General features: G+C 40.2%; 1 protein-coding gene across 1 annotated transcript in view; it reads right to left on the bottom strand.

Annotated features, from left to right (window-relative positions):
- LOC110965469 (sodium/potassium/calcium exchanger 2) overlaps positions 1-12,748 on the bottom strand; it is a 51,344-nt gene extending 38,596 nt beyond the window's left edge. The window contains exon 1 of the mRNA XM_051943996.1: positions 11,953-12,748. Coding sequence (XP_051799956.1) covers positions 11,953-12,566 — 614 coding nt within the window. The 5' untranslated portion in view covers positions 12,567-12,748. The remainder of the gene's footprint in view (positions 1-11,952) is intronic.
- Positions 12,749-22,626: the final 9,878 nt, after the last annotated feature.

Here is a 22,626-nt window from a genome sequence, read left to right as displayed (position 1 = left end):
GATATTGATGTTATCTGAAAGAAACATTATCTGTATTAAGAATCTGAAAATGGTAAATTCCTTTTTTAAACCGTTATTTTGCAGATTTCGCTTGTTTTGTTCAATTACAGATAGAATCTAGCAAAATCGTAGAATGAAAAAAGTATCAAAATTGTCAGTAGAGTTCAAATTTTAAAAAAATTGTATTGAAAAAAACTGATAATTTGCCAAAATCACAGAAAAAAAAGTATTAATTTGCATGTTTTTTCTTTTAGAATGTTTGATCATAAAACTACACTAGAGATTGTTTTTGTGCTCAAATAAGTTGTTTAGAAGTAAAACTATCTGTAATAAGGATTGAAAATGTCTCAAACACTTTCTAAAACTCATACTTTAAAAAAAAAGATGCCCAATAAAACACTGACTGAATTATTTTCCTTTACAACGTGTGACTATAAAATTACAATTTTACTATATTTAAATCTGCTAAAAAATATTGTTTTACAGATATTTTCTCTTCTTTTCATGGAATTCACAGTTTTTGATCACTAGTATTTAACTTCTTTTTTCTGGCACCTTAGCTGCCAAATTTTTTACAGTTTTTGTTCTGAGGCACACACACACAAAAAGACATATTTTGCAGAGGAGGAGGAGGTGGTGAAGGAAGCTTTTTGCTGGTCAGTGCAGCTGACATTTAACGGCCCCAGTGTAAAATGCTGATGAAGCCCTCTCAGCGTCACCTTGGTGGGTCTGAGTAGGGATGGGATTGGGCTTCATTCGTCTTCCAGTGATGGACATAAGTGTCGATCCTCTTCGACGAGCGCAGCAGAGGAGAGGCTTTCAGCAGATTCACTGAACCCCAGAGCATTTTCTAATTAGCTCATTAGAGACCGTCTGATTGCAATCACTTCCCTTCTAAGAGTCGACTCTCTTAAATTCGGTTTAAAATTCTCCGTGGTTATCTGTGCCATGTCAGGTCCGTCTGCAGCTGCGAGATTCTATACAACAGCACTTTGCAGACAGCATCGCCCTGGATTTCGCAAATTACGGGTATTACATGAACCGCAACTCTCACAGCTGATGTAATGTTGAGCTGCTACAGCTTAGCAAGGCTGATGTTGATGGTCAAAAATCCCCCCGAGGAAGGAGTTAACTATGTAAGGCCTGACAGTCCTTGGCCACCTCCAAACATGTGCACGGTTTCCATCTTGTGTCATTTCATACACCCATGAGATAGGGATCTTAGTGCCCTTCACATGATGCTTTTACAGTGCAGTTACATTATCTAATTCAACCCCGCTTTCAAAAATAGCCCTTGATCAATAAGGCTTTCAGTTTCTTGCAAGCCTCAACGTTTCACCTTCAGGCTCTCCCTCAGAAAAAAGAAAAAAAAGGGTTGGAAAAAATGCAACACTCTCATTTTGCATTTTCAAGAGCTGCATGTTAGCCTTCACCTTTATGACCTTGAGCTAAAGACTTCCACAAAATCCTAAAAGCACATCAGCTCATATCATACGTGAAGGTCCAAGCAAATGCACAAATCGAATGGAAATGGCTTCTGATGAAGAAAGCAGTTAAAGCCGGAGCCAGAGCTATTCCGTCTGCCGAGGTCATATCAGAATACCGAGTCATTAAGCGCTAAAGACAAACAGCTTCATGAACTGCGCCTGTGGAGATACACTCCTCTGTGCGGGCCATAAACTAAGGCGGCTTTCAACGATCTGGCAGCTCCCCAGTGCCAGATTAAGTAAACCTCTCTCAGAAACCGTCTGTGCGGCCTATCAGACAGATCAGGAAACTCATCCTACGCTTTTATTTTAAGTAACGTCTGGGCTATCGTGACTTACATCAGCAAAGAGGGAACGGTGCTGTCCATGGTGCTGCACTGTAGGCAAAGACTACTGCTGCTAGCTTAACTTTGCATTTACTCGCTGAGATTTCAAACGTGGAATGAAAAGAGCTGCAAACTTGCACTTGAAGCCGACTGGCCTTGGTTACTGACCTACACTCATACTTTCAAAACCTGCTCTTCATTCTCAAAAAAGCCCAATTTTTAAATTAATTTCAGTCAGTTAAAGCATGAATCAACTAATTTGTTATGTAGTATACAGGAACAAAGGCATCCCAATGAAACTCCCTGAAGTGTAGAAGAAAGAAAAAAAATGACGTTTAATTGTTTAAACTGATGCAGAGATGAGATAAGTTCATCCTGAGGGAAATTTCTGTGCCGAAATTAACTTTGTGGATACAAGGGGCATGTAAATACTCCTTTTTGCTTTGTAAACAGCTCTGCATGTACACTCTGAAAAATAATTCAAGGGACCTATTCCTACTATTTAATTAAATACCATTTAAACAATATTTTATGGTAGGGAATTGCATCAACTTTATACTGTGTGCAAGCTAAACTCGACTTCGAGTTTACTAAAGAATTTATTCAGGCCTAACTAACTTCCATCCATCCATTCTCTATACACCGCTTTGTCCTCACTTGGAGGAAAGGGGTGGGGGGGTGGGGGTGGAGCCTATCCCAGCTGACTCGGGCAAAGGCAGGGGGCACCCTGGACAGTCAATCATGAAATTGAGCAAAAATCACGTCGACAGGGAGGAATTCTGACACTGCTGAGAGAGCTTACAGAATAATTACAGACAAAACAGTGGCAGAAGAAACTTGACACTGTATGTTTTGATCGGTCCATTATTTTACTCCGCACCTTCCCCCACCCCCCCACCCTCTATTGACTTGTCTAACAGCCAGGACAACAAGGTAAAACCCCCAAAACAGGAAAACTAATTACTGGCTCGACGGTAGCGTTCAGCCTTTCCTCCCTCCCGTCCTCAGACAAGGAGCCACAGCTGGAACGGATGATAAAACTTGGACCCCTCATCGTCATGGTGAGATCAAAGTCGCAGCTTTCTATTTTTAAATTATTGGACTCTGGCTCTGTTGTCACCGGCTGAGCACTAAACAATTCTGTTTGGCTCTCTGTCTCTATCCATCCATCTCTACAATATGGAGATAGAGAGATATACTGAGGTGTCTGACAGCTCAGCTCAGCTCCTTTACATGTAAACTTTATTTAGAATAAAATATGATTGATTAATTTTCCTCCGCTTTCTGACATGCCTGCTTCCTCACCCTACAGAAACACAACGACTTCCACCTATTTTTCATTCATTTTAAACCAAGGTCACTTCTACAACTTTCCTTTCCAAAGAATGAATACTCTCACTGCTTTCACAAGGACGTGCACCACAAAGAGTATACTGCAAAAGAGAAATTCCATTTTTTTCCATCCATCTCTACATGCTCGCAATCAAAAAGCGAGGTTAACGTTGTTCAGGTTTTGTACAAAACGTGCTTTTATAGTAATTAAAAACTATCATTTCAACAGGATTTACTAGAAATTAGCCCGAAAACTGCTTTTATTATCCACTAAAGCCCCAAAGATGCAACATGAAACAGATGCAGTTTTTATAATTCTGCATAACTTCAGCAGTGCCCATCTGGATTTTTCAGAAAAAATTAGCCTGTCATCCGTCATAAAGGAAGATAATCCCGCAAATACGTCACACACGACTAAGCTAAGCAACCAGGGATGGAGTTGATGCCATGTGGAGGGGTATTATACAGTGGTGGAAAAAAGTTTAAAATTTTACACCGTCTTAAATAGTATCATCAAATATTTGCAGAAAAAGGTGGAGCTGAATTAGACAGACAAACAAATACAAATTATATTTTTTTGGGTTATTGCTTCCAAGAAAAACTCTGAATTCTTGACAGTTTTAATATGTCAGCTCTCAACATTGTCAATATCAAAGTCAACAAATAAAGAAAGTGTTCAGATTGAACAAAAAAATAAACTATCACATCATCAAATCAAGGCTGCACAGTGGTATAGTGGTTAGCACTTTCGCCTTGCAGCAAGAAGATCCCTGGTTCAAGTCCCGGCCTGAGCCCGGGATCTTTCTGCATGGGGTTTGCATGTTCTCCCTGTGCATGCGTGGGTTTACTCTGGGTACTCCGGCTTCCTCCCACAGTCCAAAAATATGCTGAGGTTAATTGATCACTCTAAATTGCCCGTAGGCGTGAACGTGAGTGTGATTGTTTGTCTGTGTATGTAGCCCTGCGACAGACTGGCGACCTGTCCAGGGTGTCCCCTGCCTTCGCCCAAGTCAGCTGGGATAGGCTCCAGCACCCCCCCCCCCCGTGACCCTAGTGAGGATAAAGCGGTGGACAGAGAATGGATGGACGGATCATCAAATCAAATTTAGTCGTCCTGCCATTAGCATGCAGTAGAGCTCTAATTCTATCTGGCATGTTCCCTACCAGCCTTTCACACTGTTGAGGGGGAATCTTATCCCATTCTTCTTGAATTATTGCTTTAATTTCTTTGATTTACGCTTTGAAACAGACCTTTTGATAATCCACCACAGGTTTTCAATGGGGCTCGTGTCCAGGGATTGAGCTGGTCACTCTAAGACCTGGATACTGTGCTCCAGCAGTCAAGTTCTACTGGCCCTGGATGTGTTCAAGAGGCATTATCTGGTTGAAACATCCAGTTTTGACCTCGATGGAACAGTGCACATGCAGAAGGAAGCATGTGGGTTTCAATAATGGCACAATACTTGGCAGAGTTCAGTGTGTCACCACAGACAGTGAGACGACCAACAGCAGCAGCACTCCTGCATCCCCAAACCATGATACTGCCTCCACCATGCTTCACAGGAGATACTGGACATGCTGGAGATAATGCTTCACCTGGCCTTCTGCGTACGCTCACATTAGCAGGAGGAAGATAAAGCTGGAAACTGGACTCATCTGATCACAGAATCTTCTTCCACTTCCTGGCTGTCCAGATCTTGTGTGCTTGGGCCCAACAACACTGGGCTAACCTCTGTTCTCATTGATCAGGGGCTTCTTGACAGTTTGGTAGGAGATTAAACCAAGATCTAGAAGTCAGCCTGATACAGAGCAGGTGGAACACTGGACACCAGTTTGGTTTGACCACTGCTGCTGAAGCTCCTGTGATGTCATTCAATAGTTTTCCCTGCACATTCTGGATCAGGATGTGGTCATTTCTTGCTGAAGAAATCCTTGGACGCCCAGATCTTGGTTTGTCTTCCAAGCTGTTGGTTTGTCTGTATTTCTGCAGAGTGTATCCAACTGCTGAAGGACTTGCTTAGCTATCTAGCTGCAGCTCTACTCTTCCTGGCTGAGAATCTGTATCTTCAGGGGTTTTTCCTGCATTTGGTTACTTGTTTTTTGCCATTTTTGTCTCTGAAGAACTTTCAACTGTGCTGGATTTATAGAGACATGCAACAAAAATTGTGTTTTTTAATAAAAACCACAACCTTCATTAGTGGATCACTGGTACCAAAATTACCCAATACTCAAAATGTCGTATGTATTCTCATGGAACCAATCAAGTTTAAGATTTTATTGGCTTTTTAAGGATTTGTTTAGTATTTTGGCTGCAACTGTGCAAAAAGAAATTCAATATTTAACAAATGCATGGGGTGTCTGAAAACTTTTTTCCACCACTGCAGTGCCTGAGCTGGGAGTTCACTTGGATTGGACCGGATGAAACGGAAGCATAGTACAGCCGGCAGCGTGCAACAACTGTCATTTATATATGTGAACAGAATGCACGCAATATGTGCAGCACTGGTGACCGAATGTCCAAATCCACGAGGAGGAAACACAGTCTGCTCCCTGCACAGAAACTCGCTTTGTAACTGATCTCTGAAGCACATCCTGATGGAAGATCTCGCCTCCGTGATGCTATTTATAGCTTGGTAATGCATCAGAGGTCGCACCTTCCATCTCAGCAGAACCAACATCTGCCTCGATACACGCTGGTGTATCCAACACTGACGTCTAATCGCATGGTTGGATGCAGAATCTCACATATCTGAGGACTCCATTCATTTCAACAAGTATTTGAGACTTTTACATCCCGTCTGCTTCACTTTTTAATTTCTCATTGACATCTGATTGAGCTTTTTCAGCTCATTTATTTATATTTCTGTTTTTTTTAATCTATTTCTACTTGATTTTTTTAAACTTTATTTTTTTCTGTTTTACTTTATATTTATTTGTCTCTGTATATAGTATAGTGATTTTTTTTATTACTACTACGGTTATCATTTTTACCCTTGCGTTTATGGTTTTACCCTCTATTTTCTCTTATCCCACTTCCCTTACTTGGATGTGGCATTTTATTATTTTATCTAGTGTTGTATGAATTTATTTTGAAAATCCTTTACCATGTCTGCACGGACCAGACTTCTGTTGATCACTGTTCTCCCTGATTATTATTCTTTTCTTTTTTCTGTAGAGCGCTTTGTAAGCTCTTTTTCTAAAAGGTGGTATGTATTACGGTTAGTATTGTCATCTGTTTTTATCATCTGCTCAAATTCCTAGCTTTATTTTATGTCTATTTTACTCTTTATTTATTTGTGTATATATTTTACTTATTTATTATTACGCCTACTATTTTCTTTGAGTCCATTTGTTCCTTCCCTATCTTGGATGAAGCATTTTATTATTTTATGTAGTGTTGTACTAGTTTATTTTGAAAAGCTTTTACCACATTTACTTGCTTACTATCATTATTACTTCTATTATTATCATTATTGTAATTATTATCATTACTACACCATCAACACGCTCAATAAGCATTGATATGCGAGGTTCTGCTTGCCCTTAATGATAAATCACATAACCGTTCTTTATATAGGCTTCAGTCTTGTAACTGTCAAAACACAGACTTCCAGTGTGTCACTATGACCATAACGAGTGGAAGGGGGCTCGTCGCTCCGCTGTCTTTCATAAAACCATCGTGCACACACAAAGTGCTGGCTAATCTGATCTGCCTGAGCCAGTATTTTCAAAAGCAGCCAGTCAGTCCATCAGTCAAACAATGAAAGAGGCCACAAGATAACAAGATAAGCCTGGGCTAGCCTGGAGAGGTGCTCCCGAGGAGGGGGCGGGGAGGTTTGCAGATGATGATGATGAACGCCCCCTTCTAATGCCACGCACAGCCGCAGCAGGCCGACCCTCCTAATGAAGCTGACTTTATACCACGATGAGGCTTAAGCTGACCTCTTTATCAGGGATTTTTAAATCAATTACAAGGAGAAAAAGGACTGGACTGGAAAATAACATGTGAGTGTAGTTAAGGTGACAGCACTGATTGGCTGGGCTGTTTATTTATTTTTTTTCTTTTGTACGCAGAAAGGAAAAGAAACAGGCTGGACAAATGATTTGCTTCAGTGGGACACCATCAGCATGCAAAGCCAAGTCTAGTACACACACATCTGTTGCTTTTCCAGTGAAAAATGGCAGACGCAGAGGAAAACACTCCTCCATCTTGCGCTGCTGTGAAGCTAAAGAACGAGCCTTCACTGTGTCCCTACAGGCTGTACATTAAGGTTTTACTGAATGGTTTGATAGAGCGTCACGGATTGGGTGACCTCCTTTGGCCCTCGCTGCACATACTGACCGACCCATTGTCTAAACCTTTGTCCGTGGGTCGACTCCGCACCGCCGGTGTAAGAAGCTTAACTGTAACACAATGTGCAACAATTAGGAGCAGCGATACAGTAAAGTGGCACTAACTTTGACCTACGAACCCAGAGCACAGATGTGCAACGCCTCAGATGGAGCCGATTTGTGCAGATGTGTGAAAGCAGCATCAGCAAACTACATGCGCTACAAGGCAATGCAACAAAAGGCTCCAAAAATCTCAACTACACAATATCTGCAGCATTGTGCATTGGATTACAATACACTGCAATGTTTTTCTAGACAGGTTATGTGTAGCTTCATCCTATGGGATCATTATAAAATCAATACATTCAAAAATAGGACATTTTTTTCAGCATGAAATTTGGATATTTTTTAAGATATTTGTGAAATTTTCACTTGATCTCACCAGTACTTCCAGGAACTATTAAAGATAAATGCCTTAAACTTTCGTAGATACATTTTTTTTTCCATTTTTGAGATCAATTACTTCAAATTGAAAAGCGTTCTACATGCTTTGCTTTGTATTATTGTCACATGCAGCTACATGTGAGCCAGGAAATCTCACTCGTTGACTTCTGGTTTATTAATGTTTTTGCTAGTGTGAGCTCAAAGATGGCATTTTTCATAATAGGTTACTTTTTTTCATATTTCAACTCACTCATAATTTGTAATTATTTCATGTAAATGTCCAACATTGCAGATTCTGAATCAATGACACGATGAGAAACAACAGTGAACATTTCAAACTATTATCTTCAATAGTTCTTGAGTTATTGTCATTCAAATAGCCTCAAATTTCAAAGTGTAAAAAGCGTGTTGAAAGTAGTTTGATAAGACATTTAAAAAAGGAAATATCTAAGAAAGTATTTAAATTATCAAACTAAAATTTGGCAGATATCATGTTAACTATCCACAGTTTATGACAAAGTTCCAAGCAAATCAGAGACGTGGCCTCTGATGATCTGAGATGAAATTATGATATTCTCATATAGTATTTCCTCTAAACTTAATGTCTAAAGATACAGCTTAAGTTTAAACAGAAATATGAAACATAAAAAGTAAAGGGGAGTCAGTCTGCAGGGTCAGAAGTGAGGATGGCAGAGGTGGCACCCTTTACTGAGTGGGCGAGTGTCCTTGTTGTGAGATTAACCAGCAGCTAAGCACTTATTAGGTAAACAAAGGTATTAGGAACCAATCAGGCCTGAACGAACAGGAAAAAACTTCCTCCCAACATCTGCTTGGGTCAAAGGTGGATGAACCTGAAGCATGATTATATGATTTTACAATGTGAGTGACTGAGCTTTATGTAATTAGACAGAACCAGGTGAATGTAGTGTAACATTTAGTCCCAGGAGTAAAAATGCATGCTTTTTTCAGATTTTTGAGATATGCTGTCAATAAAGTCAGAGAGGCAGTACTTCTACATGAAAAGAATCAGTCCTATGATTGGAAAAACCCACAGAGCATCACCAATTAGTGTTTCAATTAACTGTTTTGGTTGTATTGCCTGCAAATTTGCTGTGTTGCTACACTCTCAGTAGCGATTTTAGCATTTAGCTGCTAAAAGGCTCTCAGATGTTGGTGAAGAGAAACTGAAAACCAATATAAACTTAGATGGTCGTTGACTCCATTACACGCAACAAGCTAAATGTTAGTTATTCAAGGTTAAAATATAATTTTCTGGCAGTCACATTAACCAGAAAGCAATATGTCAAATTTTTCTCCTAATAATGCAAACATAGTTCATCATCCACCTCCAACTGCTTCATTCATCGACTAGTAATCTAGAAATGCATTCCTGCAACCAACACCAGCCCAACGGAGAGAGTGTGAAACATCCCATATGCCGTCACCACCTCAACTTGCTATAAACAAAAGCTTCTGCCCCCATCCTACTTAGCTGTAATTCCCAATCAATGGGACTGTAGAGCATTTATAATTGTTTTAACTGGATTGAGAGATTATTGCAGATTACTTTTGATGAGGCTGTTGATAAAACAATAGCTTAAATAGACCTAGAAGCCACTGCACGGAGCTGAGACAGTTCTGTTAGTGTTGATAATATATCTCAGCCCACAGATTAAAAAAAAAAAAAAAAACATAAAAAAAAAAAATCTATACAACCTCTGATCTGTCTGTGATTGAAAAGCAACCGCTGCTTTTCACCATTTAACTCTCTGCCTGGGAGCTTTATTTTCTCGAAAATAAGAAAAACAACGTTATCTGCTTCTGTGTTGCCAGGAGCAAAACAAACTTTTCATATCAGAAAAGAAAAAGCAATAAAAGCAGTTATGTAATGAGATGAAAGGCAGTAGTCACAGAGAGTCCAACGCTGCCTGATGGCTTCTAAATGCAGAACATCAGTGCTGCACCAGAACATCGTTTTTCCTCAATATTTATAGCACATATGCATCGTTAACGTCCAACCTACAGGCTCCACTGCCTCTCTTCCACCTGCGATTCTGTTTACAGCAGCACTGCAACACACAACGGGGGCATCCCAATATCATAATGCATGAAATAATCTCAGGGAAGCCCATTTTAATCAAACGTTTAGCTCAAGGACGCAGCAAACGCCGACAACCTATTGTCCTCGCAATGCAGGACTTCACACCTGAGCTCTGCTGATGAAGGATTAAGAACGCCTTGGAACGCAAATGACTGACTCGGAGAAAAGCTAGTCTCAGTTCACGGCAGCGAAAGTCACTTTTAGACGGAAAGAGAAGTACAAAACAGACCTTCAGCCATATTTTGTGAGGCGTTTTTATGTGTCATCTCCTTCCATCATCCTTGTCTTTCTCCCCATTGCTCATGTATGAACTCACTCACATAAGCCTGCTAATATTAATTAATTCTCAAAATAACACTCTTGAAATACACATGTCCCCAAAGTGTCAAAGCTTGATTAAAAAAAAAACTGTTTGGATGATTATATTCTAATAATATTTGTTCCTTTGCAGTCCTATTAACCCTGCAGACCCAGAAAGAGGCAAACCAACAACTTCTGTCTCGTAAAAGAATAGCTTTGTCCTCATTTAGTGCATGTATTTGGCATTTGTTTTGCTGTCAAGTGCAGCTGTGGTTTTGTGCAAAATGCAAAAAAAAAAAAAAAAAAAAAAGAGAAGCTGAATCTGCTGTGAGCGACTGGAAGATGAGACATGATGTCGGGGTTTAAATCGCCTCATCTATCTATTTTTTCTTCCCCCTTTCCATCAAAAGTAGTCTTTTAACAGACACACAACGCTACTCTTGGCCAAAGTACCCAGAATCCACTGCAGTTCAAGGTCACCTGAGTCTTCTCTGGCACTCAGCCTGTGCACCTCAGCTCTCACTCTTTTCTTGCACATAAGCCCTGCATGAAAACAATACAGCATCGAGGTACCAGACCAGTTATATGCTCCTTTGAGAAGATGTTAATTTTAGCCTTTTTGGTTTAAACACTGCACAGCGAAGGAAGCTTCCTTAGCCATTTTTCTCAACATTGTGCAACCTGCCGTCTAAATATCCTTTAGGTGCTTAAGAATAAATCCTGATTTAATGAAAGCTTTACAATACAACTTTCTCAAAATTTCATTATCATCTCATGTCACAAAGAAATCTAAATCCGTTCAGATAATCTCTACACCGGTATCAAATTGCACTGCAGTGTCTTTCGCCCTCAAGTGTCATTGAGAGAGTGGATGTTAGGTGAAGTAACACAATCATTTCTACTCTTTTTTGGGGGGAGTATTTTTGCTGTTTAGGAGTGAAACGTAGCACGCAAAGAACTTCTGCTTGGACCAAATCTGGAGAAAAAGCACTGGACAAACAAGATATCAATCCTGGAGTCATTTACTGTATGAGATTTACCTCATCAGGCCGTGTGTTGTTTACGCAACGATCTAAAATCTTCGACTGGGAGAAGAAGAAAAAAAAATAGCTCCTGAGATGTTCCAAGGGATTTGTTTGTCAGACCAGGACACAATTTGTAGAGCTTAACCCAGAATTACACATTTGACTCTGTTTTATTAATCCCACAGTGGAATACTGTATGCCAGTCCTGCACAGCAGCGTCAAGTGAATCATATTAATGCACAATGGTGAGTTTAGCAGCTGAAAATAGCCCATACTTAACACCCACTGCGTGTGCAACAAACAGTATGTTTGGTATCTACCACATACTGAATGATCTAAGACTGCAGGACATCCTAGAGTTGATGAAAACCAAAAATGTGATTGAGAGCATCACTGACTAACTGGTTTTATTACTGGTGCACCTGAAACTATCATTAAAGCAAACCTGACTTCAGTGGAATAACAAACCAGCAGCATGAGATGTTGAAAAGGGATGAGTGTGCGCACACCAGAGAAGATGTTGAAGGTCATTTCTAGCCAAAAAACACCAAAGCTCACTCCTGCACTTTGTCATTTTTGACTCGAAACTATATTTTCAACTCACCTTGGGCTGTACCTCCACTTCTACCACTTGGTTCTTGCTCATGCAATCTTTGACGAAGCCCTCCACCGTGCCATTGAACTTCATGAAGATCACGTAGCACGCGTAGGCAGACAGCAGCGTGATACTCTCCCACACGGAGATGAAGTTATCCAGGAAGAAGATGATAAGCATGATCAGATCCAGGATGTAGAAGGACACGTCGCGGAACAGCGGCCACCACGTCAGGTTGAGGATCTCCTTGGAGAAGATGGCGCACATCCCAATGACGAAGAGGATGTTGAAGACGGCCGAGCCCACGATGGTGCCAATACCCACGTTGCTGTGGGAGATGAAGACGCCGATGATGGAGGTGAAGAGCTCTGGGGCTGAGCCGCCCGCCGCCATGAAGGTGGCGCCCGCTACGTCATCTGAGATGGTCAGCTTCTCCGTGATGACCGTCAGTGCTGGGACGAAGAACTCGTCGCACACGATGGCTAAGGCGATGAACATGTAGATCATGCCGAACATGTGGAGGACCACTGCTCCTTGGCGCCTCTCCTCGCGGGTGAAAATGTCTCGGGGGTAGTCCCCTTGGCTCCCGTTGCTATCCGCTGTAGATTTCAGGGCTATGGGCATGTCGGCGGAAACGTTGGGGTCCCTCTGGTGTTGGGTGAAAAGTAGGGTCCTGTGGGGGCTGACTGGTGCTCCTCGGGGAGCGCCGGCTCACTGAGAGCCCCTGAGCTCCAGGTCAAGGCACTGAAAGAGACAGCACTTAAGGCCACCAAGCTGAAGACTAACCCTAAGATTCGCACAGGTCTCAGCTTTTTCCGCAGGCACCGGCGGCCCAGCTGCTTACAGCCGGGACCCAACGTGGGCCTTCGCTCTAGAGAATCCATGCAGGGTTGATCTGCACCCATGTCTGCGACGCTCGTGGTGTCCTCACTCTCAACGGGTCGGTGTAGCAAGAGGGGAGAGCAGGTTTTATCGAAGGCAACGCATGGTGTTTTCAGTTTCAAATGCGTTATGAAGATTGTAGGCGCTTTCCAGGGTCTGGTTTGCCAAATGATGTCTTCATATTAGCCTCTGCAGGACAATGCAAAAAGAGACAACTAATTATTGAGCAGAATAAAATTCAAAACGGACAGATTTGCTTACAGATTTTGAAAGGCTCTGACAATACAATTTATATTTTTAAAAAAAATTAGATGCCATGCTTCGGAGAGACTTGTCTACAGGAGTACTCCAGCAAACCAGCATGTTTACCAAATTCATGAAGACGATTCTGACTAATATCTATGTTAACTGCATCATTTGGGGGCAACCTTTCAATATTATTCCACTGTTCTCTGACTTTAAGCTGAAAAAAATCCAGCAATTCAGACAAAATATATCCTACTGAAGCCTAAATGAAGAATCTACATCATCTTAAATTGATTTACATGCAGGTTCTTACTATTAATTCAATCCTAAATGAATAGCAAAGCACATTTCCAAGTGGCTGAATCAAGATAGCAAACAGACAGAAGAACTTATCACACAGACATCTGATCAGAACTGATTTTCCCAATTTGTGACAACTCCAAGAAAAAAAAAAATCTGAGATGAGGTGCTGTTTTATCCCCTTTCTCTCCCTCTCTTTTTTACCTGCGAAAAATATCAGGACACGTGAAGGCCGACGGTTAACGGACACCACTTGGCTGCAGCAGTCAGTGAAAACGGTCAACGGTATGACGCTGCTGCTCAGGTAGAAAGCAGATTTCAAAGCAAACGCATCCTCGTCCTGTTTGACTTTTCACTGACGCTGCCTGGAAGCCGAGATGCTCCACTGACAACTCTGTCTGCCCTTCAATAATGCATTCGCCCTTTCGACTGGATCATCACACAGCCAAACAGAACATCCCGAACAAAAAAATAATAATAATAAAAAACGTAAAAGAAAAAAAGAAGAAGAAAAAAACAGCCCAACATTAGTTTACCCTGGCGAGGCGCATGACGCGTGGACAGGCTGCGGACCGTGTCATGCCTTACCTTAAACAGAGGCGAGAAAACAGCACAGCAGCTCGTTGAAAATTAAGGAAATCCTCTCTCCGGTGCCCTCTTGCTCTCATTGAGCACACACACATACAAAAAAAAATGTGACCGGTCTCCGACGACAGAGGAGGAGCTTTGGAGAGGAGGGGGAAAAAAACTGCGCGTCCATCCAAATGCGCTCCTCACCTCTGTTTCCTCATAGCAGCAGCAGCAGCAGCAGCAGGATCCCTCCAGTTAGAGGAAGAAAAAAAATCACCCAGAATAGCCAAATACCTTCCGTAATGTCACAGAATATCACGCCGTGGGCTGGGCCGACCACGTGAAGCGGCTGGTTTGATTAATAAAGCCAGGTAAGCGGCAGACAGCGCATCCCTCCCCTCTCTGGTTCCCGCGGTGGGGGCTTCGGTGATGCTTCATCTGGAGGGAGGAGTTGCCGTGGTTACACAGCAAAGGCAGCATCTCCGCTCATTTTCTTCCCCCCCCCCCCCCCCCCCCCCTTTCTTCCTTCTTTAATTCTCTGGTGATGGAACAGGTGGATGTGCTTTAGAGCTGCAGCCGATTTATCTGCGCGTCTTTGGGTCATTTCAAGGTTACATGCAAAGTGCTGCATCCGCTTCTTGAAGGCAACACCGGAGAATAATCTGCAGCAGCACTGCTTTCCACATGGATCTCTACACTTCATAGACACTGTTGAAAGGGAACTTTTTTTTAATTTTTAAGTTGTAATTGATTACAGCTTAAAACAGCAGTGACCTGGTTCTTTTTGTTTGTTTGTGTTGTGTTGTTAAATTACAGACAATACCTAGTAAAACGTCTTCACATAGGCTAAAGACACACATAAATAAAAAATAAAAATTGGAAATAATGCCCACATTAAAAAAAATCTGCTTATGTTAAATTGTAATTCAATCCCTTATATTAATAAAATGGAAATAATTATAATACTGATAATAGCAATTTGAAATAATTTTAGTTTTCATTTAGTTTGATTTATGTTAAATTACGGATAATATCTACAGAAATGTCATAATTTGCATGTGGACTGTAAAAAATAAGAAAGAAAAAGCAAAGCGTAAATAACATTCATATCAAAAATCTGTTTTTTTTAACAAACTAATTCATTCCAAGCATTAAATCATTTTAGCTGCAATTTTAATGTTTTTTTTATTCATTTATTTTTTCCAAATACTATCTAGAAGACAAACAAAGAATATCAAAAATCTGTTCTTACAAAATGCAGTTCATTCTTTCACATCCAAAAGGTAATATCCCACATTTTTTCTTAATTTAAGCCAGCAAAAATATAAATATTCCAAAGACATCTGTTGTAATTTGAAAGGGAAATTGTGTACGTTAAAGAAAATGGTAAAATATTTTTTCAGACGTTATTTAGTTTACATTTGTTGAACTGCATATAATGTCTAGAAAACAGCAATAATTTACATGTTGACTGCAAAAACTGCATAAGAAATAAGAATAATAAGAGCAGACTAAAATTGTAAATAATGTAAATAATTTAGCTGTTAATTTACGGAAATTCTGTTAATAAATTACAGATAAAGAAAAATAACAGAAAAAGGTAGTGATTTACAGGTGAGGTGTAAAAAAAAGTTTTAAAAAATCTGCAATATTTGATGGTAAAATGACACTATTTTTACTATATTTAAATCAGTAAAAAGTGTAATTATTTTACGAACATTTTACCCATTTTTGAGGCCTTCAACATCAGTGGAATCTCATGTGTCACAAGCACAGTAAGCCAAGAGTACCAAGTTGCTATTTTTACATGTTAAAACCTTCACCCTAACCAGTCGAAGCAGACGACAACCCTCCCTGAGCTAGTTCTGCCAGAGGTTTCTTTGTGGAAAATTGGAGTGTTTTCTTCTCACTTTCTCAAAAGGAATCATCTGGATTTGTTGGATCTTGCTCTATCATTCCTTTAACGTCTTCACCTTGAGACTACTGCACTTTAGAGATGCTGATAGAGCTGTCTCTAGCTTCATGTTCACTTCCCAGACAATATTATTGATTTTCTCTTCAAGGAAATTGGTCGAGAACGCAAGCAGGTGCATTTCCCCAAATGTTACACCATTCCTTTAAAGGTTTATTCTATTTCTTTGTAGTAATTTTCTGGGTTTTAAGCAAAAATGGAGAATAAACACGAAAGGTCACAAATGGCACGTGCCAGTTTGCTTCACGCCGAATGTCAACCCATACCAACCCTTCATCTGACATAACCATCATCTCTGCAGTCCCCTGGGTTGCTCCGTCTAATATCAAATAAACCCCCCTCCCTACCACTTAGCATTAGGCGACGGGCCAAGCCTGTTGGATAGACATAGACATGCCATCTTTACACAGTGTGACAAAGTATGTGTGACACTAATGGCCTGGTGCTGTAATAAATCATTATTCACTGACCTCATTGATTGCCCCTCTCCTCTGCACTGTAGCTGCTTCTTGTTACCCAACAGGAAACACAGGAGCCCAAAGCATTAACTTAAGTTACGTCACTTTATCCATGGCACAATGTTTTGGGACGACCATCCGTGGGGTTTTCTCGCTAAATTAACTAATCTGGTAACTCTCTCTATGTCCTCAAAGGTAATTAAACATGTCTTTGAATGATATATATACGCCTCAGAGATCAGACTGTTATCACTCTTTCTAAGTTCCAACAAGAAAGCATATAAGTAGCTACATTTCTCCTGCTAACCTCCGTTGTATAGTGACAGTAGAAGAAATGCTGTCAAGCTCCAAAGCCCAGAAGACTAAATCATTCACTTTCTAAGTGACTGAGTTTGATTGACTCACTGCATCCATAAAACATTGTTGTTGTTTTTTTTCCACACTGGAGCCATACTGGGCTTTCTCACCAACCAGTCCAAACCAGTCCGACAGATTTCCACAACTGCTGCCCGCCCTGCCAAGCGGATTAAAATGTGGCTTTGATTCGTGAACGAACATGTAAGTAAGCTACATCATCGATCACATGGTTGGGGACAATAAGATCGGACTGTCACTCAACCATCTGTCAATTTGGAGAATTCAAGGGGAATTTTTTTTACCGATTTTAGTTTGTCAGCAGGAGTAACATATTGGTTATATATTGTCTTGTCGGACTTTAGAAGGAGTTTCTCAAAGTTTGAAACAGCTTGGGGTGTCTTGTGTCTGAGGAATCACATCGGGGTTGACATGGCAACAAAACATCCATGGCTCTTATTTTACCCGCTGAAGCACAAAACTCACCAGCAGATTACAAAAAGGTATGCTATCTTAAAAATAAATCAAAATGAGACCACTTTTCTGAAAAACTATGAAAACAGCAAGAGTTGTCAGTTTAAGATGTTCCTTGAACTAATTATTTATGACATTGGGAAAATGAACCAAATCTACACCTAAAATCCTTTTATTCTACATGTCTCAAACACCTTGCTGAAAAAAAAAAAACATTCTTGAAAACATTCTGTACTCTTCAGGGACTTCTCAGCTGAACTGCTGGCAGTGTTTACACTAAGTGGAGGGAGAGGAGTAATGAAAAAACTGGTTGCATTTGGAAAAACACCATAAATGTTGATTTTTACAATGTTTGCAAATTAAAAGAAATTCAACTTTAGTTTTTACTTTTTTTGACTGATGACTTTATCACTGTGTCATACTGCATGGAAGACATTTTTGAGTTCTCCCTACTTTATTTTGCAGAGAAAAATGAGCCCACAGTGACTAAAGATGTAACAAGAGCAAAAACGCCCAGAAATCTCTTGAGGTTCAGAGGGTTAAGGGAAGGTTCAGGTGTTTCGGCTTTGTGCATTCAACCTTGTCTTAGGTTAATATAAAGATAAATCAAGATGTCAGTTTGGTTGATGATAAAAGGACTGTCACAAAAGCCGTCCAGTTCTTTAAATGAACAGAATGAGAACAGATCATTGTCATCAATAATCCCCCTCTGAACCTGTGATCCCCAGCTCTTCATATTAGATCTGCCAATACATTTGCCTATCAAATGAGATCCCATCCAAGCTGTCAGCTCTTTTTCAACAATGAATCCTTCCCCCAGTGCACACACCAGCCCCTCCTCTCCACACCAACAGCACCGGACACTCCTGATCTGGCTGCATTTCCAGCATAAAAGTGATGACTGTTCACACGCCGTGTGGGTGGGGAGGAAGGTTTTTTTCTTTTTTTTTTGGACGGGCAATAGTTGTTTTGATTTGTCTGAAATCTGTGCTGTGACAAAAACAACAGAAATTTCCATGCACCCCACCCCACCCGACCCACCGTCACTCTGGCCCGACAGCTAAATCCAAGCCTTTGTGTCCCACATAGTTGTATGGATTTGTCAGCAATGAGGCAGGGGGCAGCGGGGGATAGATAGGGTGATGATAACCAAGCAGCTTTTTCCGGCGAAGAGGGAAGTACAATTGAATGCAGCGATGTATTGAATTAGCCCTGTTGAGCAAGTAGTTTTTATTAATAGCTGACACCGAAAGCATTTTCATTTGTTTTTTGAGTTTCATGGATGAGAAAAGCAGTGAAACTGGAGATTCCCGAGATAAGCCTTTTCTAAGAGACTTTCTCTGGATTAGATGCTGAAAGCCTCATATTAGCAACCCCAACCACCATTGCTACCACCACCCCCACAAGTCTGTACAAAGAGGCTTGGACAGACCACCTGCCCCCTCAGGAAAATGTGGTCAGCTTAACAGAATGGATGGAAGCACCAATGGGGTGTTCAGTCAGTGAATAGTGAATTAAGGGGGCTTTTAAAATGGATTTTCCCAAAAGAGAAATGGTCTGCTGCTATGTTATTACACAAAAGATTGTTCAGAGGTAAAATGGGACAGACCACATTAGCTGAAAATGGGGGAGGGAATAGTTATTTTAGCAACAGTATAGCGCTAAAGAATTTAACCAATTGATAATCCACAAACTGGGGATGATGAGGTAGAAAACACACATTGTGAAAGTGAGATGCTGCTTTCACTGTTGCATCTTAACATTTAGTGCATCCAGGCTTAGAAAGCCAAACAGTCAATCCAAAATCTGATCATTTTAAATTGTGCAATCTGTAAGTACTATCATTTTTGTCTGTTTATAGTTTAAAAATCCTTCAAATATTCAATTTGATTTTTTGAAAAATGTTGCATCATTGTGTTGTATGGCGTTATTACAGTTATTTGAATAATATATTATTGTGCATGGCTCAGGGATAGTCTTTATGCTGGTCTAAGAGTTTTCTCTTCTCTGTCAAGTACAAATTTAAAAAAAAAAAGATTCTTGATGTATACATTCCTCAATTTACATCAGGAAAAAGATGGTACATTTCAGAACATTTCCATCTAAAAATATTGCTAACATCCCTCTGACACGACTATGAGTCAGCAGGTATTCCAGCCACTCTGTGAAGCTGTACTTTGCATGAAGATGTCAGTATTTAGCTTAAAGCTTCACAGTAGCTGAGAGCACGCTGTGAAAACTTCAACATGCTGATGTTTGGACATGTTGACATTGCTACCGCTAATCGAGCTAACAGGTGTTCAATTTGGAGAAATTTACTAATTAACCTAAGTATTGGACTAAGTGAAATTTTGACCATTTTGATAGTTTCAGTCTAAAGTGAGGTGGTAATCCCCAACATCCCCATGCTAACAGAGACTGTGCTTCACTAAAAACCTGCAATGTGTAATTTTATTTTCTAAAATGGAAACTAAACTGATGAGTCTTGGTGATAACGCTTGACTTCTGTATACTCGGTGAACAGTTATGACACACCATTTCAGCCACAACTGAACCGTGATCTTCTGCCTTATCTTAGGTGTTTAAACAGAATTTTTGACCTACTTAAATAGATTTAATCTCAACTCTCTGAATTCCAAAACCTGCTGGGGGGTTTAAAAAGAAATGCTTTTGCTTTGAATCAACACTCAAAGTTCAGTTGAAATTGGGTGGTAATATATGTAATGGGACGCTACATTGTGCATTAAAGTCATTGTCTTGAACAAACTATGTAGGAGGCATGAGGTTACTAGAAGCAAAGATCCAATCATTCGTTGTCTTTTGTGACCTGACTGTGCTTAACCATTGCAGGACAACGCTACGGAAGGACAAACAGGACAAAAGAGTCGTATCGATTTGCTCTCAGCATCTTCCATTTCACATTACCAAAAGCAGGAGGAGCAGCATGTGTGGTGTGTCTTTATGACCTTTGCTAGCTGAATGGGTTGTTTAATATTTCATGGCTTTACACGCATGAACATCTCATCACGTAGGCAAACTTTGTGCAAAGGTTTCGAACAAATAACACGGCGCTGCAGCATATTTCCTTTGGTTGTTGTCCGTCATTGAGAAGTGTGATTTGAAGGGCCACGGCATTGATACAGGATCTGTGCTGCATTATAAAGTTAATCCTTCTGTCAGCAGCCCCACAGATGGGCTGACCTGCTGGGCTGAGTTTCATGAAGAGAGGGAGGAGGAAGAAGTTGAGAAATCATTGCCACCTGTCAGGTTAGTAGGAAGGGTTGGAAAATGCCCACGCAGGAAAACCAAACAACTAAAAAAAAAAGAAAGAAAAAAAAGTCACAAAAATGTTTCATGCTATGATGTCATTAGGAAGGGGAAAGCAGAGCTGTAATCCTATTTTAATCGCAGTGGATTTATTAAACAGGAGCAGCAGGTTTAAATCTCAGCAGATTACACAGATTACAAGGAGATGTGGAGAGGGGGGTCGGACAGGCTTGCGTAATCAAGTGCACTTAAGGTGATATGGGTCATCTTCGACTAGTTAGGGCTGATTGAGAAACACTGGTGTCAAAATGCAAAGTCCAGTGAAACGACCTAACCGGCGTGAATTAACTGATATTCGGTTGGACCGACTTAATCGACATTGAGCGTTTTAGAATAATTAATTCTGGCAAAATGAAGACAGACTGCCTGCAGATGTTACTAATTATTTTGGACATGTGTGTGAGCCTCTGTGTCCCTTGGAGTCAGTGCAAATCTTCTTGGCACCCTGTGTCGAAGACCTTGATAGTCGTAAAGATCGGGTTAATCCTGGGTCACGTCACATCTGGACTCGATCAGATCAGTCTCTTAACAGATCATGTTGAACATGTTCCAGAGGTCACCGGCTATATGAAAAGTTTTCAATTAAATAGCAAGAGGGAATCATATTTACACCAAATATGTATGTTTATGTGTAGTACTTTAAATAAAACTAACACACAAACAAGCCTCTCATGCAGAGTCTGGACTAGATTTTCTCTCACAAAAAAAAAAATTCACAATTACTACAATTTTAAACATCCTTCAGTATCCTATGTTACTTTCACGATTAAAAAAACAAAAACAAACAACATTTCCAGGTGGCTGATCTACAAAGACAAGTGCAAAAATAACATGTCCCTGTCAAAAACTGAGTTCTGAATAAGTTCAGCGCTAAACTTGACGGTTAGTTTAATGGACTTAAAATTGGAAACGTAATACGACAGCACACTGCTCGGAGCCATGTGCTGTCACTGAACTTTGCCTTTGCCAAATGCTTCACCTAAAAGAATGCCAAGTTCTCCATCTGTTGGCTGAACTTGGCAAATGTCTCTTAGTGACACAGCACCTCTTTGATAGGAGGCCATTTTGAGTCGTTTCTCACATCTTCAGAGAGATTTCCTTTCCGTTACCTGGACATTGGTCTCAGCATGTGTTGAATACTTTTTGTGTTTGAATGCACCCATGAACTTTAGGTTTTCAAGGGGAGATTATCTGGATGATCAGTAAAGCTTAAAATGTCTTGCAACTACAATGTTATTGCTAAATGATTACATTACAGTTTTTTTTAATTTTTTATTTACATGTATGTTTATTGGTAGTAATATTAACCGTTCTGTTGAAAGCAATGCAACCTGTATTCGCTGGAGACATTCCAGAAGAAACTTTGCTTTTGCCATATTTGGAAAATGTTTAAATTGCGCCATCAATTTTTTCCAAGCTAAACTCAGCCTCTAACTTGCTCCAGTATTGTTACTGGTCTTTACTAGCCACCACTTAGCTTTAGAATTGATTTATTACATGTTTTTCAGGACACCAATATACATAAGTGATCTTATAACTGCTTATGAACAACATCTCTTGAGAGGGAGAGAGAGAGAGAGAGAGACCTAGATATCTTACGTCTTACTGTTTCCTGTTTGCTTCAAATCTAATTCTTCTAAATCTTTAACCCAAACCTTGCTAAATTAAACCTTATATTTGTAAAAACATCACAAAACTAATAGATGTAACATGCTATATAAAAATAACACTTTGGTAAAAGGGTAAAGAATGTTGCTGAAAGAAATAATGAAAAAAACACGTCAATGGAAATTAAAATTCAAATAAAATCCGGAAAGGCTCTCAGAAAAAAGTACATTTTTTCACGTGCTCAACCGACCTGAATTCCTCGTGCTGATCCCAGAGCTGCTGACTGCAACTACTTGGTCCTCTTTGGGTTTTATCCAGAAGACAGTAGACCTCTGCTTGAGCATCTAATCAGAAAAACAAACAGGTAAAGGTAATCAGTAAACTCTTTAAAGCCATCCTAAAACATACTTTGAACCAATGTGACAAGGTGAAAACAAGAGTAATGTTTCTTAGCTTTCGTTTTATACTGTGTCTTTGTATGTACTCTGAACAG

Source organism: Acanthochromis polyacanthus, chromosome 23 (genome assembly GCF_021347895.1).
Source record: "Acanthochromis polyacanthus isolate Apoly-LR-REF ecotype Palm Island chromosome 23, KAUST_Apoly_ChrSc, whole genome shotgun sequence".
In the NCBI taxonomy this organism is placed as follows: Eukaryota; Metazoa; Chordata; class Actinopteri; family Pomacentridae; genus Acanthochromis; species Acanthochromis polyacanthus.
Note: the sequence above shows the minus strand (reverse complement) of the source record. Positions and strands in the feature narration are given on the sequence as shown.